Source organism: Mesoplodon mirus (genome assembly GCF_964341445.2).
Source record: "Mesoplodon mirus genome assembly, chromosome: 4".
In the NCBI taxonomy this organism is placed as follows: Eukaryota; Metazoa; Chordata; class Mammalia; order Artiodactyla; family Ziphiidae; genus Mesoplodon; species Mesoplodon mirus.
In genome coordinates this window covers 62,294,302-62,317,920 of record NC_138979.1, presented here as the reverse complement: position 1 = coordinate 62,317,920, position 23,619 = coordinate 62,294,302, and the positions used below count along the sequence as shown (strand labels likewise).

Here is a 23,619-nt window from a genome sequence, read left to right as displayed (position 1 = left end):
CCGCGTACAGCAAAAAAAAAAAAAAAAAAAAAAAAAAAAACCCACTGAAGTGTACACTTTAAATGGGTGAACAGTATGGTTTTAAAAAAGAGGCCTATGTATGTGACTGAAAATAAACAATTTGTTATATGCTGGTAGATTTTATTGGAAAGTCTATCTCCCATAGGAGCGCCTTTAAAAAAATTTTTATTTTATTTTAAATAATTTCAGGTTCAGAGAAAAGCTAAAAAAAATAGTGCAAAGAATTCCTGCAAACAGTCATTAGGGATCATTTTGGGTGATGAAAATGTTCTAAAAGTGGGTTGTGATGGTCACTGCACAACTATATAACTCTACTAAAACTCATCGAACTGTTCACTTAAAATTGGTGAATGTTATATTGTATAAATTAAACCTCAATAAAACTGCCTAAGAAAACAAACAAATAACCACTTTACCCCAAAAAACTTTCTTACTTTTTTTTTTTTTTTTTTGTGCGGTACCCGGGCCTCTCACTGTTGTGGCCTCTCCCATTGCGGAGAACAGGCTCTGGACGCGCAGGCTCGGTGGCCATGGCTCACGGGCCTAGCCGCTCCATGGCATGCAGGATCCTCCCAGACCGGGGCACAAACCTGTGTCCCCCACATCGGCAGGCAGACTCTCAACCACTGCGCCACCAGGGAAGCCAAAAATACTTTATTTCTTAAAAAAAGAATATCCTTCTTACATAACCGTAGTAAAATTATCAAAATTAACATTGATACGATACTATTATCTACCGTACCAACCTTATTCATATTTTAACAAACATCCTAATAATTTCCTTTGTAGCAAAAGTCTTTAATTTTAAAATGTTTTAAAAGATGTTTCTCTGCTCTAGTTAGGACCAGGTGCCACATTCAGCTATCGTGTCTCTTTAGTCTCCTTTACTCTTTCATGACCTCAACAGCATTTTTTTAATTTTATTTTTTATAGGTTTTATAGGTTCTTATTAGTCACCCATTTTATACACATCAGTGTATACATGTCAATCCCAATCTCCCAATTCATCACACCACCACCCCCACCACCCCGCCGCTTTTCCCGCTTGGTGTCCATACGTTTGTTCTCCACATCTGTCTCAATTTCTGCCCTGCAAACCGGTTCATCTGTACCATTTTTCTAAGTTCCACATATACGTGTTAATATACGATATTTGTTTTTCTCTTTCTGACTTACTTTACTCTGTATGACAGTCTCTAGATCCATCCACGTCTCTACAAATGACCCAATTTCGTTCCTTTTTATGGCTGAGTAATATTCCACTGTATATATGTACCACATCTTTATCCATTCATCTGTCTGTGGGCACTTAGCTTGCTTTCATTACCTGGCTATTGTAAATAGTGCTGCAATGAACATTGGGGTGCATGTGTCTTTTTGAATTATGGTTTTCTCTGGGTATATGCCCAGTAGTGGGATTGCTGGGTCATATGGTAATTTTATTTTTAGTTTTTGAAGAAACATCCATACTGTTCTCCATAGTGGCTGTATCAATTTACATTCCCACCAACAGTGCAAGAGGGTTCCCTTTTCTCCACACCCTCTCCAGCATTTGTTGTTTGTAGATTTTCTGATGATGCCCATTCTAACTGGTGTGAGGTGATACCTCATTATAGTTTTGATTTGCATTTCTCTAATAATTAGTAATGTTGAGCAGCTTCTCACGTGATTCTTGGCCATCTGTATGTCTTCTTTGCAGAAATGTCTATTTAGGTCTTCTGCCCATTTTTAGATTGGGTTGTTTGTTTTTTTAATATTGAGCTGCATGAGCTGTTTATATATTTTGGAGATTAATCCTTGGTCCGTTGATTTGTTTGCAAATATTTTCTCCCATTCTGAGGGTTGTCTTTTTGTCTTGTTTGTAGTTTGCTTTGCAAAAGCTTTTAAGTTTCATTAGGTCCCATTTCTTTATTTTTGTTTTTATTTCCATTACTCTAAGAGGTGGATCAAAAAAGATCTTGCTGTGATTTATGTCAAAGAGTGTCCTTCCTGTGTCTTCCTCTAGGAGTTTTATATTGTCCAGTCTTTCGTTTAGGTCTCTAATCCATTTTGAGTTTATTTTTGTGCATGGTGTTAGGGAGTGTTCTAATTTCATTCTTTTACATGTAGCTGTCCAGTTTTCCCAGCACCACTTATTGAAGAGACTGTCTTTCCTCCATTGTATATCCTTGCCTCCTTTGTCATAGATTAGTTGACCATAGGTGCATGGGTTTATCTCTGGGTTTTCTATCTTGTTCCGCTTATCCTATGTTTCTGTTTTTGAACCAGTACCATATTCTCTTGATTACTGTAGCTTTATAGTATAGTCTGAAGTCAGGGACTCTGATTCCTCCAACTCCGTTTTTTTTCCTTCAAGACTGCTTTGGCTATTCGGGGTCTTTTGTGTCTCCAGACAAATTTTTAGTCTTTTGCTCTACTTCTGTAAAAAATGCCATTGGTAATTTGATAGGGATTGCATTGAATCTGTAGATTGCTTTGGGTAGTATATTCATTTTCACAATATTGATTCTCCCAATCCAAGAACATGGTATATCTCTCCATCTGTTGGTATCATCTTTACTTTCTTTCATCAGTGTCTTACAGTTTTCTGCATACAGGTCTTTTGTCTCCCTAGGTAGGTTTATTCCTAGGTATTTTATTCTTTTTGTTGCAATGGTAAATGGGAGGGTTTCCATAATTTCTCTTTCAGATTTTTCATCATTAGTGTATAGGAATGCAAGAGATTTCTGTGCATTAATTTTGTATCCTGCAACTTTACCAGATTCATTGATGAGCTCTACTAGTTTTCTGGTGGCATCTTTAGGATTCTCTATGTATAGTACCATGTCATCTGCAAACAGCGACAGTTTTACTTCTTCTGTTCCAATTTGTATTCCTTTTATTTCTTTTCTTCTCTGATTGCTGTGGCTAGGACTTCCAAAGCCATGTTGAATAATAGTGGTGAGAGTGGACATCCTTGTCTTGTTCCTGATCTTAGAGGAAATGCTTTCAGTTTTTCACCTTGAGAATGATGTTTGCTGTGGGTGTGTCATATATGGCCTTTATTATGTTGAGGTAGGTTGCCTCTCTGCCCACTTTCTGAAAAGTTTTTATCATAAATGGGTGTTGAATTTTGTCAAAAGCTTTTTGGGCATCTATTGAGATGATCATATGCTTTTTATTCTTCAATTTGTTAATATGGTGTATCACATTGATTGAATTGCCTATACTGAAGAAACCTTGCATCCCTGGGATAAATCCCATTTGATCATGTGTATGATCCTTTAAATGTGTTGTTGGATTCTGTTTGCTAGTATTTTGTTGAGGATTTCTACAACTACGTTCATCAGTGATATTGCTCTGTAATTTTCTTTTTTTGTAGTATCTTTGTCTGGTTTTGGTATCAGGGTGATGGTAGCCTCACAGAATGAGTTTGGGAATGTTCCTTCCTCCACAATTTTTTGGAAGAGTTTGAGAAGGATGGGTGATAGCTCTTCTCTAAATGTTTGATAGAATTCACCTGTGAAGCCATCTGGTCCTCGACTTTTCTTTGTTGGAAGATTTTTAATCAGTTTCAATTTCAGTACTTGTGATTGGTCTGTTCGTATTTTCTATTTCTTCCTGGTTCCGTCTTGGAAGGTTATCCCTTTCTAAGAATTTGTCCATTTCTTCCAGGTTGTCCATTTTATTGGCATAGAGTTGCTTGTAGTAGTCTCTTACGATGCTTTGTATTTCTGCGGTGTCCATTGTAACTTCTCCTTTTTCATTTCTAGTTTTATTGATTTGAGTCCTCTCCCTCTTTTTCTTGATGAGTCTGGTTAATGGTTTATCAATTTTGTTTATCTTCTCAAAGAACCAGCTTTTAGTTTTATTGATCCTTGCTCTTGTTTTCTTTGTTTCTATTTCATTTATTTCTGCTCTGATCTTTATGATTTCTTTCCTTCTGCTAACTTTGGGTTTTGTCTGTTCTTCTTTCTCTAGTGCCTTTAGGTGTAAGGTTAGATTGTTTATTTGAGATTTTTCTTATTTCTTGAGGTAGGCTTGTATAGCTATAAACTTCCCTCTTAGAACTACTTTTGCTGCATCCCATAGGTTTTGGATCGTCGTGTTTTCATTGTCATTTGTCTCTAGGTATTTTTTGATTTCCTCTTTGATTTCTTCAGTGATCTCTTGGTTATTTAGTAACGTACTGTTTAGCTTCAATGCATTTGTGTTTTTTAAGTTTGTTTCCCTGTAATTGATTTCTAATCTCATAGCGTTTCTAATCTCAAGAAAAGATGCTTGATATGATTTCAGTTTTCTTATATTTACTGAGGCTTGATTTGTGACCCAAGATGTGATCTATCCTGGAGAATGTTCCATGCGCACTTGAGAAGAAAGTGTAATCTGCTGTTTTTGAATGGAATGTGCTATAAATATCAATTAAATCTATCTGGTCTATTGTGTCATTTAAAGCTTGTGTTTCCTTATTTATTTTCATTTTGGATGATCTGTCCATTGGGGTAAGTGAGGTGTTAAAAAGTCCCCCACCATTATTGTGTTACTGTCGATTTCCTCTTTTATAGCTGTTAGCAGTTGCCTTATGTATTGAGGTGCTCCTGTGTTGGTTGCATATATATTTATAATTGTTATATCTTCTTCTCAGATTGATCCCTTGATCATTATGTAGTGTCCTTCCTTGTCTCTTGTAACATTATTTTAAAGTCTATTTTATATGATATGAGTATTGCTACTCCAGCTTTCTTTTGATTTCCATTTGCATGGAATATCTTTTTCCATCCCCTCACTTTCAGTCTGTATGTGTCCCTAGGTCTGAAGTGGGTCTCTTGTAGACAGCATATATGTGGGTCTTGTTTTTGTATCCATTCAGCCAGCCTGTGTCTTTTGGTTGGAGCCTTTAATCCATTCACATTTAGGGTAATTATCGATATGTACGTTTCTATGACCATTTTCTTAATTGTTTTGGGTTTGTTTTTGTAGGTCCTTTTCTTCTCTTGTGTTTCTCACTTAGAGAAGTTCCTTTAGCATTTGTTGTAGAGCTGGTTTGGTGGTGCTGAATTCTCTTAGCTTTTGCTTGTCTGTAAAGCTTTTGATTTCTCCATCAAATCTGAATGAGATCCTTGCTGGGTAGAGTAATCCTGGTTATAGGTTCTTCCCTTTCATCACTTTAAGTATATCATGCCACTCCCTTCTGGCTTGTAGAGTTTCTGATGAGAAATCAGCTGTTAACCTTATGGGAGTTCCCTTGTATGTTATTTGTCATTTTTCCCTTGCTGCTTTAATAATTTTTCTTTGTCTTTAATTTTTGCCAATTTGATTACTATGTGTCTCAGCGTGTTTCTCCTTGGGTTTATCCTGTATGGGACTCTCTGCGCTTCCTGGACTTGGGTGGCTATTTCCTTTCCCATGTTAGGGAAGTTTTCTACTATAATCTCTTCAAATATTTTCTTGGGTCCTTTCTCAATCTCTTCACTTTCTGGGACCCCTATAATGTGAATGTTGTTGCATTTAATGTTGTCCCAGAGGTCTCTTAGGCTGTCTTCATTTCTTTTCATTCTTTTTTCTTTATTCTGTTTCACAGCAGTGAATTCCACCATTCTGTCTCCCAGGTCACTTATCCGTTCTTCTGCCTCAGTTATTCTCCTATTGATTCCTTCTAGTGTATTTTTCATTTCACTTATTGTATTGTTCATCTCTGTTTGTCTGTTCTTTAATTCTTCTAGGTCTTTCTTAAACATTTCTTGCATCTTCTCGATCTTTGTCTCCATTCTTTTTCCGAGGTCCTGGATCATCTTCACTATCATTACTCTGAAATCTTTTTCTGGAAGGTTGCCTATCTCCATTTAGTTGTTTTTCTGGGGTTTTATCTTGTTCCTTCATCTGGCACACAGACCTCTGCCTTTTCGTCTTGTCTTTCTGTGAATGTGGTTTTTGCTCCACAGGCTGCAGGATTGTAGTTCTTCTTGCTTCTGCTGTCTGCCCTCTCTCAACAGCTTTTTTGAAGATGCAGGTTAATTATTTTGTAGACTGTCCCTCAGTTTGGGTTTGTCTGTTATTTCCTAATGATTAGATTGACAGTATTATTTTTGGCAGGAATACCACACAAGTTATTTAGGAGGCACAAGATATCAATTTGTCCTATTATTGTGACCTTTTAATTTTTATCACTTGGTTAGGGTGGTATTTGGTAGGTTTTTGCATTATAAAGTTACTAGACTATAATCAAAATGTATCTTATGGAAAGATACTTAGAGACTCATGTAAATAGCATGTTTTGGGTTTTCTTCTTAAATATTTATTTAGTTATTTGGCTGCACCAGGTCTTAGTTGCAGCACTTAGGATCTTCATTGTGGCATGTGGGATCTTTAGTTGCAGCGTGTGGGACCTTCAGTTGCAGCATGCAGGCTCTTTTACTTGCAGTATGCGGGCTCTTAGTTATGGCATGAAGAACCTTGTTCCCTGACCAGGGATCGAACCCAGGCCCCCTGCATTGGGAGCGTGGCGTCTTAACCACTGGACCACCCGGGAAGTCCCGTAAATATCCTGTTTTTCATCAAACTTTTACCCACTAGTTTTAGCATCCATTGAGAAGTCTTGCATGAATCAGTTATTACTATGATGGTTGCCAAATGGTAATTTTCTAACTCTATCATTCCTTCTACATTTATTAGTTATCACTCTATTTTATAAGGGAGAGTTTTTCCTTTTGCTTCATTTCTTATTTACTAGTATATTTATATCAGTATGGACTGGTGTATTCTTATTTTATTCAGTGTGTTATAATCCATTGCTATGATTATTTGAGGCTTCAGTCACTTCAGAACTGGCCACTGGCCAGTGAAAGCCCTTCAAACCCACTCCTGCATCTTTCCAACAAATACGCATCACTAGGTAAACTATTCCTTACTTTCTGGCACAAGATGTCCCAGGTTCATTCTCAGCCTTGGCCATGGAATTAGGCATTTCTCCAAGGAACCCGTCCGTGTTCCTTTTACTGCAGAATAGTGTCTAGAAACTAAGATCTGGGCACTAACTGTACTCACTGCTACTACTAGGGTGTCATTGCTGCTACCCCTTGTCAATGGACAGAATTAAGAAAAATATATATTTTATATCTACATATCTATATTAAAAACCATGTATTCAACACTGATAACTGCCATTTCCAATCCAGTATATCAGGGTTTGATCTCATCTCACTCCTTTCTGTATTATGTAATTCCCTTCTCCAACATAAGAAAATTTGACTCCAATAAACCACAGTATATGTGCTTCTGCTTATATTTTACTTTTAAGGTTTTTGTTTGCCCAATCTTTGTTGATATGAATATATGATTTCCAAAGTCAGAACTACACAGAAAGACATACTCAAAGAAGTCTTACATCCTCCAACCTTTCCACTGCATTTCTTTGCAAGGCTTTGTAAACAGCCAATCCCATTTGTTTCTGAGATATCCTTCTGGTGTTTCTTTTTACAAAAATAAGCTCATAGGGCTTCCCTGGTGGTGCAGTGGTTGGGAGTCCACCTGCCGATGCAGGGGACGCGGGTTCGTGTCCCGGTCCAGGAAGATCCCACATGCCGCCGAGCGGCTGGGCCCACGAGCCATGGCCGCTAAGCCTGCGCGTCCGGAGCCTGTGCTCCACAACGGGAGAGGCCACAACAGTGAAAGGCCCGCGTACCACAAAAAAAAAAAAAGCAATAGAGAAAAAACAATAAAACCAAAAGCTGGTTCTTGGAAAAGATCAATAAAATGTATAAACCTCTAAACAGACTGATCAAGAAAAAAAAGAATTACTAAATTCAGGAACAACAGAGGGAACATCACTATACATCCTGGACATTAAAAGGAAAATAAAGGAGTATTATGAATTTTATGCCAATAAATTTAATAACTGAGATGAAATGGACAAATTTCTTTGAAAGAGAAACATTATCAAAGCAGTCTCTAAAGAAATATATAACCTGAATAGTCCCACATCTATTAAAGAAATTTAGTTTGTACTTAAAAACCTTCCAACAACAGCAAAAAAATCCAGACCCAGAGAGCTCCACTGTCACATTCTAGCAAACATTTAAGAAAAGAAATAACACCAATTCTATACAAAATTTTCCAGAAACTAGACGAGAGAATAGTTCCCAACTCGTTTTAAGGCCAGCATAGCCCTGATACCAAAAACAGACAAAAGCATCACAAAAAAAGAAAACTATAGACCAACATCCCTCATAAATACAGATGCAAAAATCCTTAACAAAACATTAGCAAACCGAACCCAGCATTATATAAAAAGTTTAATACACCATGACCATGTGGAGCTTATCCCAGAAATGCAAGGCTGGCACAACATTCCAAAACTCAATCAATGTGATTCAATAGATAAAATCTTGGGTCATGGAAGCCTGAAATCGAGGGCAGGATAAGAACGGGTTATACCCTTGACATTTTACATGGCTGTGTCACCACCTTGCACAATTCCAAAGGCATCATTTATATTGAAGTCTTTGTGTTCTACATAAATCATACCCCTGGCACTGTGCAATATAGTGGCATTGCAAATGTGTAAAATGGTTGCCCAAAAGGCAATGCAACCTTGAGTTGGACTAACAGAAATGAAAGATCCAGATGAACAGACTTTATCTTCCAGACATTACACTTGGCCCTGTTCACACAATATCTGGAATATTCTACCTAGTCCTGAACTCTAATACTTCCAAGAGGGCCAATGAATTTCACTACAGAGCCAAAGTAATAATGGCAAAAGAGTTCTAAACATTATATATGAAAAGAGTTGAAGAAACTGGAAATGTTTAACCTTCAGAAGGAAGGACCTACAGAGTATACACTATAATTATATGCCTTTATTTTCTATGCCCTGAAGACTGTCAATTCCCTGAGGGCAGAATCCAGCCCTATTTATCTGTGTATTGCAAATACCTATCACTGGTCCTGGAACCCACTAAGTATTCACATGTATGAGGGGTTCAAGAACAGGAAAAACTAAACTTTAATACTAGAAGTCAGTGGTTGCTCTGCAGTGGGGAAGGGAGAAAGAAATGATTGGAAAGGGCATTACGGCACTATTACATTTTATAGCATCTTGTCAAATGTGCCCCTTCTCGCTAGAGCTGTAAAGTTTTTATCTCATTAGCCTGAATTGGCCATGGGCCAGTTCTTGATTGGTGTATACTAATTACAACTCTCCTGGACTAGGAGTCAACTGAACCACAGAGTTTGACCCTGGAGGAATTATGGAAAGAACACTGGAGAGATGATTACAATACCCACAAGTCCCACCACCGGACTAGCCAAATCACTCTGGTGATGAAATGAAATGACAGATACCACAGCAAGATGATTCTCATGTTCAGAAATGGTGTTTAAATTATTAACGATGATGTTAGACATTGGCAGAATTCATCCAAATTTCAAAAATAATCTAAATTGTACATGTACTGCTCTTTATAGTGTTTTCCTAAAAAACTCTTTGAAAGTATATTCCTGAAAGTTAATATTTTCCAAAAACTTGTATTATAATTTCAAAGTGTAACTGAAATGCCCCAAATAAACACTTTATTGACAAAATCAACTTTAAAACTCTTAGCATACAACAGGAAAACACATGCTGCAAAAGGGCATATAGCATGGTGCTCAGGTATGCAAACAAGAGCAACACACAGGACCCTGGGCAAGTCACACCCCTTCCATGATTTCCTCATCTAGCAAATAATAAACAAATGAATAAATAATAAAACAGATGGTCTCTCCTGCTAAACAAAAAGTTCAGGTATTTTCCAATGCCTGGCAAGTAGCTAGGACATCCAGTCCTTTAGACATGGAAGAACATCCAGTATAGTCACTGACAACTTGATGCAAACCCTCCTAAGACTTCATAGGTTAACAAATGAAGAAATCCTATTCCTCTATATAAAATATATATCTCTATTGGATTTTATTTTATTTTAAAAAAAATTTTCTGGCTGCGCTGCATGGCATCTTAGTTCCCTGATCAGGAATCAAAACTGGGCCCCCGGCAGTGAAAACACTGAGTCCTAACCACTGGACTGCCAGGGAATTATCTCTGTATCACATTTTTAAAGGCAGTTCTTTACAATATAGGTCCTCACCTAGTTAGGCTTCCCAGACTCAATTTTTATAAAACCTCACACTCATTTAACATATGTATACATGAGATTATTTGAGGCATGATATGTACTATAGGAACTTTAGAGTGGTTTTTCCACAAGTAGAAAATCAGTACACATTTATATAATAATAAAACCCCATTTAAACATATTTACAGGTAGGGACTTCCCTGGTGGCACAGTGGATAAGACTTCACACTCCCAATGCAGGGGCCCTGGTTCCATCCCCGGTCATGGAACTAGATCCCACATACATGCTGCAACTAAGAGTTCGCATGCCACAACTAAGGAGCCCGCCTGCCGCAACTAAGACCCAGCATGACCAAATAAATAAATAAATAAACATATTTATAGGTAAAATCAATCCCGTAATATCTAACAACTTCACAAAATAAAAGCTAGATATGGCAGAACATTCAGCCTACTGCTTTTCCCAACAATCATATTTTTAAAAGCTCTAGTGGATACAGGATAGAAGAATCAATAAGACAGAGAAATTGTGCAAATATACACACAAAATGAAATTACATACAGACCTTTTTTCAGCCGGGGTTTTAGAGATTCAGCAGATGCAGGAAACTGAGTTCTCTGAAATGAAAGAAGTCTGTTAAAACACCACCAGAAATCTTGCTAGCTTAAAGAAGCATCCAAATAACAATCATCAATAGCTCTCCAATCATGCAAGTAATCCATTACCTGCATACATGTACAAAGAATTATTTTGAATATGGTTTAAAAAACAAATGTCAGGTCATACTTTTGCTGTCCAAACTATTAATAATGTATAATGCATATTTATAATATATAGTTACTTACAATATATTTATTATAATTATAATGCATGATATAATGTATACAAATTAATGTCAACATACTAGTATTATACTTAATGCTATACTTCTTAGCAGCCAACCAAAAAAGTGATAATTTTGATAAGAGGAAGCTTATGAGGTCACCTACACAGAGATGGTCTAGCACTCAGTTCTAGGAGGCAGTATTTTAAAAGGGGCATTATTATTTAATATTATTGATACTATACTGTACTATAACTTCACAGAAAATCTTCAAATGAATTTTTCTTTTATTTACCTCCCATGTTATATATGATAAGGTATGATATAAGCAAAAATAATGGCTGAACATTTCCAGAAGTAATGAGACACACTAATCTTTAGACTCTGGATGCTCAACCAATTCTAACCAAGTTAAATGAAAATAAATCCACACCTTACATACATCATAGGGACCTGCACAGGGACAATAATAAGTTCTTAAAAATAACCAAAGAAAAATAATATCACCAGATTACCTTCAATGAAAGGACAGTTAGATTGACAGCTGACTTCTCAACAATTAAAAATGGAAGATAATATCATATGACATTATAAGAATAACTATCCCCAAGAGTAAAGTACTAAGTAAAATGAATATTAACCTAGACATGAGATCAGCAAACTATGGCTCACAGGTCAGATACAGCCTGTGTTTATGTGGTCCACAAGCTAAGAATAATTTTTATATTTTTCATGGTTAAAAAAATTTTTAACAATATTTTATAACACATGAAAATTATATAAAATTCAAAATTCAGTGTCTACAACCAAAATTTTATCACAACAGTCACACTCACGTGTTTACACATTGCCTATAGTTGCTTCCACTCTACAACTGCAGAGTTGATTTACTTGTGACAGAGGATATATGGCCTATGAAGCTCAAACTATTTACTATTGGCCCCTTAAAAAACAGTTTGCCAACCTCTAATCTGAACTCTTACACGAATCAAAACTAACGTTCACGAACAATGGCAAATTTTAAAAGGCTTTCAGACAAATAAAATTTGACAGTTTTTAGAATCCCTAAATAAACTTTTAATGGACGTATTTACATTAGGAGAAAGGAAAACAACCCCAGAAGGAAGGAGTGGAACAAGAAAAGGAATTGGTAAAATACGGACATATATTATAAGCATCTACTTACTGAATAAAACAAAGTATAATTTGTGGTGCTGAACTGAGAAACACAAAAACTAAAAAACTGAACAATGGCATGAACTGGCAGAAAGCAAAGGGTAACAAAACATTCGATGATCCCTGTATTATTCAAACTTTAAGTTAAAATATGTATTATTTTTTAAAATCTGGACACTCACTTAAGGAAGATTAAAGTAAGAAAAGGAGAAAAAAATGAAATTCTCTAGTTAAAAGACAGATTATCAGAATGGATTTTTTAAAAAATCTAGATATATGCTATCCGTATGCAGATATCAGAATGTGGAGAAAGCTCTGACCCTCTGAAGATGCTGGGCTGGCAGGTTCATGCTGCTGATTAGCAGGTGTGTTGACAAGCTTTCTAGAATCTATCTGGGGTGAGAAAGAGGGCTGTGGGGAAAAAAAGACTTCTAATGTTAAGAATAGCTAAGGAACTTCCCTGTTGGCGCAGTGGTTAAGAATCCACCTGCCAATGCAGGGGACACAGGTTTGATCCCTGGTCCGGGAAGATCCCACATACCACGGAGGAACTAAGCCCGTGCACCACAACTACTGAGCCTGTGCTCTAGAACCCTCAAGTCACAACTACTGAAGCCCGCGTGCCTAGAACCCATGCTCTGCAACAAGAGAAGCCCGCACACCGCAACGAAGAGTAGCACCCACTCTCCATGGCTAGAAAAAGCCTGTGCGCAGCAACACATACCCAATGCAGCCAAAAATAAATAAATAAATGAATAAATTTATTAACAAAAAAAATCTGGGTACTCACTTAAGGAAGATTAAAGTAAGAAAAGAAGGAGAAAAATGAAATTCTCTAGTTAAAAGATTATCAGAATGGATTTTTTAAAAAATCTAGATATATGCTATCTGTATAAAGAAATATCTAAAACATAAGGGCAAAGGAAAACAAAGTAAAAGGATGAGAACAGATACAGCAGGAAAACAGAAGCAAAAAGAAAAAGTAGCAGTATTAGCACTGAGACAAAATAGACTTCAAGAAAAAAACCTTCATCAGGAAAATGAAAACAAATTAAAATAAACGGAATATTAAAATGGAAAGAGAAAATTTTAAAAACTTTAAAAAATACACTATACATAGAGAATCCTAAAGATGCTACCAGAAAACTACTAGAGCTAATCAATGAATTTGGTAAAGTAGCAAATACAAAATTAATGCACAGAAATCTCTTGCACTCCCATACACTAATGATGAAAAATCTGAAAGAGAAATTAAGGAAACACTCCCATTTAACACTGCAACAAAAAAAATTAAATACCTAGGAATAAACCTACCTAAGGAGACAAAAGACCTGTATGCAGAAAAGTATAAGACACTGATGAAAGAAATTAAAGATGATACCAACAGATGGAGAGATATACCATGTTCTTGGATTGGAAGAATCAACATTGTGAAAATGACTAAACTACCCAAAGCAATCTACAGATTCAATGCAATCCCTATCAAACTACCAATGGCATTTTTCACAGAACTAGAACAAAAAATTTCACAATTTGTATGGAAACACAAAAGACCCCGAATAGCCAAAGCAATCTTGAGAAAGAAAAACGGAGCTGGAGGATTCAGGCTCCCGGACTTCAGACTACACTACAAAGCTACAGTAATCAAGACTGTATGGTACTAGCACAAAAACAGAAATATAGATCAATGGAACAGGATAGAAAGCCCAGAGATAAACCCACGCACCTACGGTCACCTTATTTTTGATAAAGGAGGCAAGAATATACAATGGAGAAAAGACAGCCTCTTCAATAAGTGGTGCTGGGAAAACTGGACAACTATATGTAAAAGAATGAAATTAGAACACTCCCTACACCATACACCAAAATAAACTCAAAATGAATTAAAGACCTAAATATAAGGACAGACACTATAAAACTCTCAAAGGAAAACATAGGCAGAACACTCTATGACATAAATCACCACAAGATCCTTTTTGACTCACCTCCTAGAGAAATGGAAATAAAAACGAAAATAAACAAATGGGACCTAATGAAACTTAAAAGCTTTTGCATAGCAAAGGAAACCTTAAGCAAGATGAAAAGACAATCCTCAGAATGGGAGAAAATATTTGCAAATGAAGCAACTGACAAAGGATTCATCTCCAAAATATACAAGCAGCTCATGCACATCAATATCAAAAACAACAAGCAACCCAATCCAAAAATGCACAGAAGACCTAAACAGACATTTCTCCAAAGAAGATATACAGATTGCCAACAAACACATGAAAGGATGCTCAACGTCACTAATCATTAGAGAAATGCAAATCAAAACTACAATGAGGTTTCACTTCACACCAGTCAGAATGGCCATCATCAAAAAATCTACAAACAATAAATGCTGGAGAGGGTGTGGAGAAAAGGGAACCCTCTTGCACTGTTGGTGGGAATGTAAATTGATACAGCCACTATGGAGAACAGTATGGAGGTTCCTTTAAAAAGTAAAAACAGAACTACCATACGACCCAGCAATCCCACTACTGGGCATATACCTACCCTGAGAAAACCATAATTCAAAAAGAGTCATGTACCACAATGTTCATTGCAGCACTATTTACAATCGCCAGGACATGGAAGCAACCTAAGTGTGCATCAACAGATGAATGGATAAAGAAGATGTGGCACATATATACAATGGAATATTACTCAGCCATAAAAAGAAACAAAATTGAGTTATTTGTAGTAAGGTGGATGGACCTAGAGTCTGTCATACAGAGTGAAGTAAGTCAGAAAGAGAAAAACAAATATCGTATACTAACACATATATATGGAATCTAAAAAAGAAAAAAAAATGTTTCTGAAAAACCTAGGGGCAGGACAGGAATAAAGACACAGATGTAGAGAATGGACCTGAGGACACAGGGAGGGAGAAGGGGAAGCTGGGACAAAGTGAGAGAGTGGCATGGACATATATACACTACCAAATGTAAAATAGCTAGTGGGAAGCAGCCACATAGCACAGGGAGATCAGCTCAGTGCTTTGTGACCACCTAGACGGGTGGGGTAGGGAGGGTGGGAGGGAGATGCAAGAGGGAGGAGATATGGGGATATATGTATATGTATAGCTGATTCACTCTGTTATAAAGCAGAAACTAACACACCATTGTAAAGCAATTATACTTCAATAAAGATGTTTAAAAAAATACATAAGGTAGGGAAGGATTACTTCCAACAAGATATAAAAGCACAAACCAATTAAGAAAAGATCTAAACATTCAACTACATTAAAATTAATAACTTCTGGGGACTTCCCTGGCAGTCCAGTGGTTAGGACTTGGTGCTTTTACTGCCAGTGTCCCTGGGTTCAACCCCTGGTTGGGGAACTAAGACCCCATAAGCTGCACAGCTCAGCCAAAAAAAAAAAAATTAATAACTTCTGTTCCAAAGAAGAAATAAAGACAGAAGACAAAGAGAAGAAATTTGCAATACAAAACAAAACCAAAAAATGACAAAGAATTAACAGCCCACAACTATAAATAACTATAAATCAATAAGAAAAACAGTGAGGTAGAAAAATAAGCAAAACATAAGAACCAGGCATTGCACAGAAAAGGAAATGGAAACAACCAGTGATGCTCTACCTAATTACTAATCAGGGAAATGTAAATTACTATCACATTAAGACCTCATTTCACATCCACCATGTTGACAAAATTTAAAGCTATATCAAGGATGTGAGCAACAGGAACTGGTGGTAGAAGCATAAATTGTTACAATCACTGCAGAATCTCCCATAAGTTATAAAGTTGAAGATGTACGTAGCCCAGAAACCAGCAATCCACTTTGAGGAATACCCTGGGGAAATTCTTAGATCAGGAGACATATATGAGTGTTCATAGCCAGGTCTGAGATACTCTTACTCCTTAAATTTTGCACCCTAAGCACTTCAGTTGCCTTACCCTAGTCCTGGCCCTGTTCATAGAAGCATTCTTTTTTTTAAATTAAAAACCAGAAGGAAGGGCTTCCCTGGTGGCGCAGTGGTTGAGAGTCCGCCTGCCGATGCAGGAAACACAGGTTCGTGCCCCGGTCTGGGAAGATCCCACATGCCGCGCAGTGGCTGGGCTCATGAGCCATGGCCACTGAGCCTGTGCGTCCGGAGCCTGTGCTCCGCAACGGGAGAGGCCACAACAGTGAGAGGCCCGCGTAGCACAAAAAAAAAAAAAAAAAAAAAAAAAAAAAAAACAGAAGGAAAAAAAAAGTTGAACTTACACAAACAGAGAGTAGAAAAGTGCTTGCCAGGGTTAAGGATGAATATGGTCTAAGGATCTAATGTATAACATGGTGACTATAGTTGATAACATTGTACTGTATAATTGAAATTTAAGAGAATAGAATTTAACTGTTCTCACACACAAAATAGTTATACATGTGAGGTGATGAGTGTATTTAATTAACTCAGTGGTGGGAATCCTTTCACTGTGTGTGTGTGTTGTATCCTCATGTTGTACACTAACTTTATTTGTCAGTTATACCTCACTAAAGCTGGAAAAAAATCAGAAATAACCCAAATCTCTATCTAATAGAATTCCCTATAATGAGATACTTCACAGCATTAAAAAATGAAAAAACTAAACATTAATTTTTAAAAAATCAATATATTGTTTAAGGGTATTAAGTATGATAAAAGCTATAAAGAAAACCAAAAGAGGGACTTCCCTGGTGGCCCAGTGGGTAAGACTCCACACTTACAATGCAGGGTGCCCAGGTTCAATCCCTGGTTGGGGAACTAGATCCCGCACACATGCCGCAACTAAGAAGTACACATGCCACAATGAAGATCCCGCATGCCACAACTAAGACCCGGTGCAGACAAAAAATAATAATAAATGAATAAATGAATAAATAAATTTTTAAAAAAGAAAACCAAAAGAATAATTAACATAAAATTGAGGAAAGAGATCATTTTTGATGGAGAAGGAGGAAAATGAGGTAGGGGAGACATTTAGGTTTCAAAGTTTTTTTTGTTCTGTGTTTTTTATGTATTTATTTATTTATTTTTGGCTGCGTTGGGTCTTCATTGCTGCGTGTGGGCTTTCTCTAGTTGTGGTGAGCGGGGGCTACTCTTTGTTGCGGTGCCTGGGCTTCTCACTGCAGTGGCTTCTCTTGTTGCGGAGCACGGGCTCTAGGTGCACAGGCTTCAGTAGTTGTGGCTTGCGGGCTCTAGAGTGCAGGCTCAGTAGTTGTGGCACACGGGCTTAGTTGCTCTGCGGCATGTGGGATCTTCCTGGACCAGGCCTCAAACCCGTGTCCCCTGCATTGGCAGGTGGATTCTTAACCACTGTGCCACCAGGGAAGCCCCAGTTATGTTTAATGACTCATTTCTTAACATGTGAGGTAGGAACACATGCTTTCATTATAGAGTTGATGCTTGAACAACAGGGGTTTGAACCTTGAAGGTCCACTTATATACGGATTTTATTCAATAGTAAATACTACAGTGCTACATATTCCAAGGTTGGTTGAATCCACAGATGCAAGGGAACTGGGGATAAGGAGGGCCACTGTAAGTTTTACTTAGATTTTCAACTGTGCAGAGGATCAGTGCCCCTAATCCCCATGTTGTTCCTAGGTCAACAGCATTGTTCTTTAAAACTTACAAATAACCTTTTATTCTTTCTTTTCGAAGTATGATATATTTCATAACAACCAAAAAATCCTCAAAATAAAAGAGAATACATAATTTGTTCTTTTAGCTATTTTATTACCTTGATTTAACATATACAGAAATCTTAATAATAAAAGAAATAACCCATTTTTAAATGGGCAAAAGATCTGTAGAGACACTTCAAAGAGATATAGATGCATAAGCACATTAAAAAATATTGAATATCATTATTCATTAGGGAGATACAAATTAAAATCACAATAACCACTACTACACATCCACTAGAATGGCTAAAATCAAAAAGACTGACAATACCAAGTGTTGACAAGGGTGTAGAAAAACCGAATCCCTCATACACTGCTCATGGGAATGTAAAATGGTAGAGTATAGCCACTTTAGAAAACAGTTTAGCAGGTTTTTTTTTTAAAACATAAATTTACCATACAACCCAGCAATTACTCTCCTAGAGAAATGAAAACATATGCATGCAAAGATTTGCATGCCAGTAACAATAGTGACATTATTCAAATAACCAAAAACAAGAAACAATTCAAATGTCCATCAATTTGTGGATAAACAAAATGTGTATGTTCATATGGTGGAATTCTGCTTAGAAATAAAAAGTTACAAACTACTGCTAAATACAACAATATGAATGAACCTTAAAACACATACTGATTCCATTATACGAAATTGTAGAAAAGGCAAAACTATGCAGACAGAAAGATCAGACATGGGCTTGGGTTTGGATAGAGATTGGCTGCAAGTGGTTACAAGGGAACTTTCTGGACTGACAGACGTAACTGGATCATGGTGACAACTGTTCAACTATATAAATTTACTAAAACTGACCAAACTGCATACTTAAAATATGTAAATTTTATGGTATGTGTATTATACCTCAACAAAGCTGTTTTTTTCTAATATTTATTTATTTATTTGGCTGTGCCAGGTCTTAGTTGTGGTATGCAGGATTTTCGTTGCTGCATGCGGGATCTTCAGTTGCAGCATGTGGAATCTTTTAGCTACGGCATGCAGGATCTAGTTCCCTTACCAGGGATCCAACCTGGGCCCCCTGCATTGCAAGCGCAGAGTCTTAGCCACTGGACCACCAGGGAAGTCCCACAGCTATTTTTATAATGCAAAAGAACCCAATTTTTTTATTATTATTATCTAACTGGGATTTTCTTTTTACTTTGGGGAAAAGTAAGAATCTTAAAAGAGTCAAAAAGCATTTTCATGAGTCAGCAATGCTTTCTTCTGCACAAAGTAGAATTAAAATAAATTATAATTTTTTGATGAGTCTTTTTCTCAAAAGATCTTCCAGGACATTCTGAGATACAAAGGATTCTATTAGCCCACTCAATCTCATTCATAACTGGGATATATATAGAATAAGTTCTTTACTTTTTTTGGTTCTTTCATTTTTAAGTATTCTGTGATGATTTGTTCATCTAACAAATATTCATGTAGCACTTGATATGTGCTAGGCACTATATGAGCCAAATCAACTAGTGCAGTAGTAATTTTTGCTTTCTGTTCTGAAAGGTTTAATCTTTTAATTTACAGGAAGATTGATGGGTATTTATACAAATACACCAAAAAATAGTAATTAGGGAGTTATAAAAATGTTTATAAGTATAAAGCATAGAAACCAGAGTTATTTGCTTGTTTTTTTTAAGATCTCTAAACTATTTATTATATATTCTTTTTTTTTTTTTGCTTTACGCGGGCCTCTCACTGTTGTGGCCTCTCCTGTTGCGGAGCACAGGCTCTGGACGCACAGGCTCAGAGGCCATGGCTCACGGGCCCAGCCGCTGAGCATGTGGGATCCTCCTGGACTGGGGCACGAACCCGTGTCCCCTGCATCGGCAGGCGGACTCTCAACCACTGCGCCACCAGGGAAGCCCTATATTCTTAAATAAAACATAAATATCAGTCCCTAGTTTTCCTAAGGAATAGGTAATAATCTTCAGTAGTTTGGTAGCATATTAGAATTTCTGTGTGTCCCACCTTGAACTAGTTTTACTCCACTTTGCTGGGATGTCTCCTAGTCTCAAGGCCTTTGCTGCAGAATTCTTAGATTTTTACTTATGAATTTGTTCAAAATTCTCTGAGTTTTAAGTCTTTTAGTCTTCTCTCATCCACATCTATGTATATCCATATCATAGATCTACATGTTTTTCCTTTGTGTCACAAACAGATCACAAAATATACCCTTGTTAAAAACAAGACAACAGGCCCAACATGGAATCATATTTGCTAAGCCTCATGTCACCAAACGGAGACTTACAGTTTCAGCTCTCCCAGAAATGGAATTTTAAACCAGTCAATCAGGAGTCAACTGTTCAGCCCTAGTTATATAATATGACTGATAAACCTCTGCCAACCCCTAAAGGAAAGTGACCTTGCAATAACCAACGCACTTTTTGTCTGTAACTTCCTTGTTCCTGCTCCTTGTTGCCTATAAAAGTATTCTATTTTGTACAACTCCTCAGAGCTCCTTTCTATCTGCTAGACTGGATGCTGACTGATTCGTGAATCACTGAATAAAGCCAAGCTGAACGTTCTTTTTTTAACACCCCACTCCACAACTAGCTTTTATTTAAATGTAAACCATGGAAATCTCTCCACATCAACGTATGTAGTTCTAACATTCTTTTTAATGGCTGCATACTATTCCTCAGTATGGGTATATCAGAAGTCATCCATTACCCTACTAATGGGCATTCACTTTGTTTCCAGCTTTTTGTCATTACAAACAGTACTGCAATGAGCACCCTGGACTGGGTGCTTATGTTCTGCTTTTATTTCAGTGGAATACAGGTCTAGGAGTGGCGCTGCTAGGTCCTTTTAATTCTATCACACGATGCCATATCACTTCCAAAAAGGATAAAATTCAAATTTCCATGCAGTGGTAACCTGAAAGATGAGTTACTATAAATATAACACTGCTAGCATTAACCTTGATAATAATGGAAATGATTAGTTAACTTGCAGCTGAAGTGCTAAAGTCACATCAAAAAAAAAGCCGGACTTCGCTGGTGTCACGGTTATTAAGAACCTGCCTGATGGGCCTCCCTGGTGGCGCAGTGGTTGAGAGTCCGCCTGCCGATGCAGGGGATACGGGTTCGTGCCCCGGTCTGGGAGGATCCCATATGCCGCGGAGCGGCTGGGCCCGTGAGCCATGGCCGCTGGGCCTGCGCATCCGGAGCCTGTGCTCCGCAACGGGGGAGGCCACAACAGTGAGAGGCCCGCATACCGCAAAAAAAAAAAAAAAAAAAAAAAAAGAACCTGCCTGATAAAGACACAGACCTACTTGAGAATGGACTTGAGGATATGGGGAGGGGGGAGGGTAAGCTGTGACAAAGCGAAAGAGAGGCATGGACATATATACACTACCAAACGTAAGGTAGATAGCTAGTGGGAAGCAGCCGCATAGCACAGGGAGATCAGCTCGGTGCTTTGTGACCGACTGGAGGGGTGGGATAGGGAGGGTGGGAGGAGGGAGACGCAAGAGGGAAGGGATATGGGAACAGATGTATATGTATAACTGATTCACTTTGTTATAAAGCAGAAACTAATAAAAAATAATAATAATAAAGTCAAAAAAAAAAAAAAAAGAACTCGCCTGTTAGGCTTCCCTGGTGGCACAATGGTTAAGAATCCGCCTGCCAATGCAGGGTATACGGGTTCGAGCCCTGGTCCGGGAAGATCCCACATGCCGTGGAGCAACTAAACCCTTGCGCCTCAACTACTGCGCTCTACAGCTCGCGAGCCACAACTACTGAGCCCGCGTGCCACAACTACTGAAGCCCACAGGCTTAGAGCCCGAGCTCCGCAACAAGAGAAGCCACCGCAATGAGAAGTCCGCGCACCGCAAGGATGAGTAGACCCTGCTCACCGCAACTAGAGAAAGCCTGCATGCAGCAACGAAGACCCAACGCAGCCAAAAATAAATTTTAAAAAAGAATAAAAACGTCATCCTCTTTAATTCACTACCAGGGATTCAAAAGTATAGAACAATTCTGCCATCACGTTCCTATTCCGTTCATGAACACCTACCTATACCTGCAGTGAGGACTAGAGGATAAGCTATATTTGCAACAATGTCATATTACCCCTATACCTTACATTTAAGACTATGTAGCTGAAGTATTTTCTTTAATATGTTTTCAATGTCTAAAATCTAGGAACATTAATCATGCTTTTAATTTTTTTTTAATTCGTAGCTTAACAAAAATCTTTGCTTTGGGCCTCCTGGTCTGTATTCAGAGTTTTCTAATTACACTATAATAATTTGATTTCGCTGCAAATGAAGAGAGACTAGAAAACAAACAGGCCCCCTGACAAGGTAATACTGGCCTTGCTCCCTAGCAGCCAAAACTAAGTTATAAAACAGTCTGTCAAAGGCTGCTATTTTGTCTCCTAAGTTTTCCAGGGGGGTGTTCAAAGGGCAATAAATCCCGAATAAGTAAGTAAAGTCATTCTAATAAACGCGCAGAACATGCTCTGAAATTCAATATTAAAACAAGGTAGACAAGGTTTCACACTTGGAAATTTGTAGAAATTAGATCCAATTATGAATTTACGCCTCAAAAATAACTACTACTGGGTCATCCCGAATTCACCTGAGTTACTCTGTATTAGCAGTTCTGTGGAGTTTAAATCAACGACTAACTCAGGCCAGATGAATTCCTAAACTTGCGAAAACATGCTCTCGCCCCATCCGCAGACGGTACTGACGAAGAAAGCTTCCAGGATTTGTCTCATTCAATTCCTAATCCAGGGGATTAACAGAACCTGTCTCTGCACGGGTGGTAGTGCTTCCTTTCCAAACCCCATGAGACAGAAAACATGGAGCTAGGAAAAGAGCCATTTCCGATGAAAATCTCCTAGAGCACCCCAAGAGAGACCCAAGTCCTAGCACAGGCCCAGAGCTGCAAAGAACTCAGCAGGGCCCCAGACGGAGCAGTTCCCGGGAGTCGGACCGTGTCGCCCCGGCCACCCCGAGGCGCTCCAGCCCCGGCCACGCATTTCCCCAGCGGCAGCTGCGTGGGACACAGGCCGACGGCCAGCCCCCATCTCCGCTCCGCCCGGCCCTGCCCAACCACGCCTGGCAGCCGGGACACCAAGCAGAACCTCAACGCTCACCATCGCGAGTCTCTGCTCAGCCATCTTAGCTCCGCCCGCCGCTGCGAGACCGGAAGTCGGCCGTTTCCCAAAAAACCAGGCAAGCGGAAGTCGTAGGATTGGGGAAGAAGGGAGGGGCCTGAGTAGGGAAAGAAGTAGATCACCGAGCGGGAAGCTTTGCCTGGGAGGCGGAGGGTCTTCTGGAAGCGGGGAAAGGGTCGGGTGCTTTCCTGCGGTCCACTTGGCTCTAAAGGAGCCGGTGAGGGAATGCGCAGCCAGTCGTCCCCTTCATCCCGGCCAGCCCCTACCGCCCTACACCATTGTGTGGACGCTGCTTGAGAAACCCCCAACAGCGCTGGGTGGAGTGGCCAGCCACAACTGGGACGGCAGCGCGCCCCCCCGCCGCCTGGCCCTGCTCTGCTTTGATGCCACCCAGCATTTATTTCTAGCGTCTTTCCGGGAGTCCCGGCCCCCAAGCCCAAACCCTACGGCGGAGAACCTCATTCTCGCCTTACATAAAAATTCCTTGTTTCTCGGCTTTGTCCAGCTAAGGTATTACCCGCCTCATCAGCCTCCCACTTTTGTTTACGCTAGAGTTCGCAAATCCGCTGCCGGTGGGCTGCATTTGAAGGCAGTCTTGTTTTGACTGGAAATACTTAAAAAACAGGAGATCTCGCAAGAAAGCCAGAAATTCGGCCTCGGAATAAATAAAGATCCGACAACGGAC

At 38.6% G+C, this 23,619-nt stretch overlaps 1 protein-coding gene across 2 annotated transcripts in view; it reads right to left on the bottom strand.

Moving 5' to 3' along the window:
* BBS4 (Bardet-Biedl syndrome 4) overlaps positions 1–22,944 on the bottom strand; it is a 61,519-nt gene extending 38,575 nt beyond the window's left edge. For both annotated transcript variants that reach the window (XM_082618075.1, XM_082618076.1), the window contains exons 1-2: positions 22,914–22,944; positions 10,679–10,730 (exon numbers count right to left, since the gene is read on the bottom strand). In XM_082618075.1, coding sequence (XP_082474201.1) covers positions 10,679–10,730; positions 22,914–22,937 — 76 coding nt within the window. In that variant the 5' untranslated portion in view covers positions 22,938–22,944. The remainder of the gene's footprint in view (positions 1–10,678; positions 10,731–22,913) is intronic.
* Between the last annotated feature and the right edge of the window lie 675 nt (positions 22,945–23,619).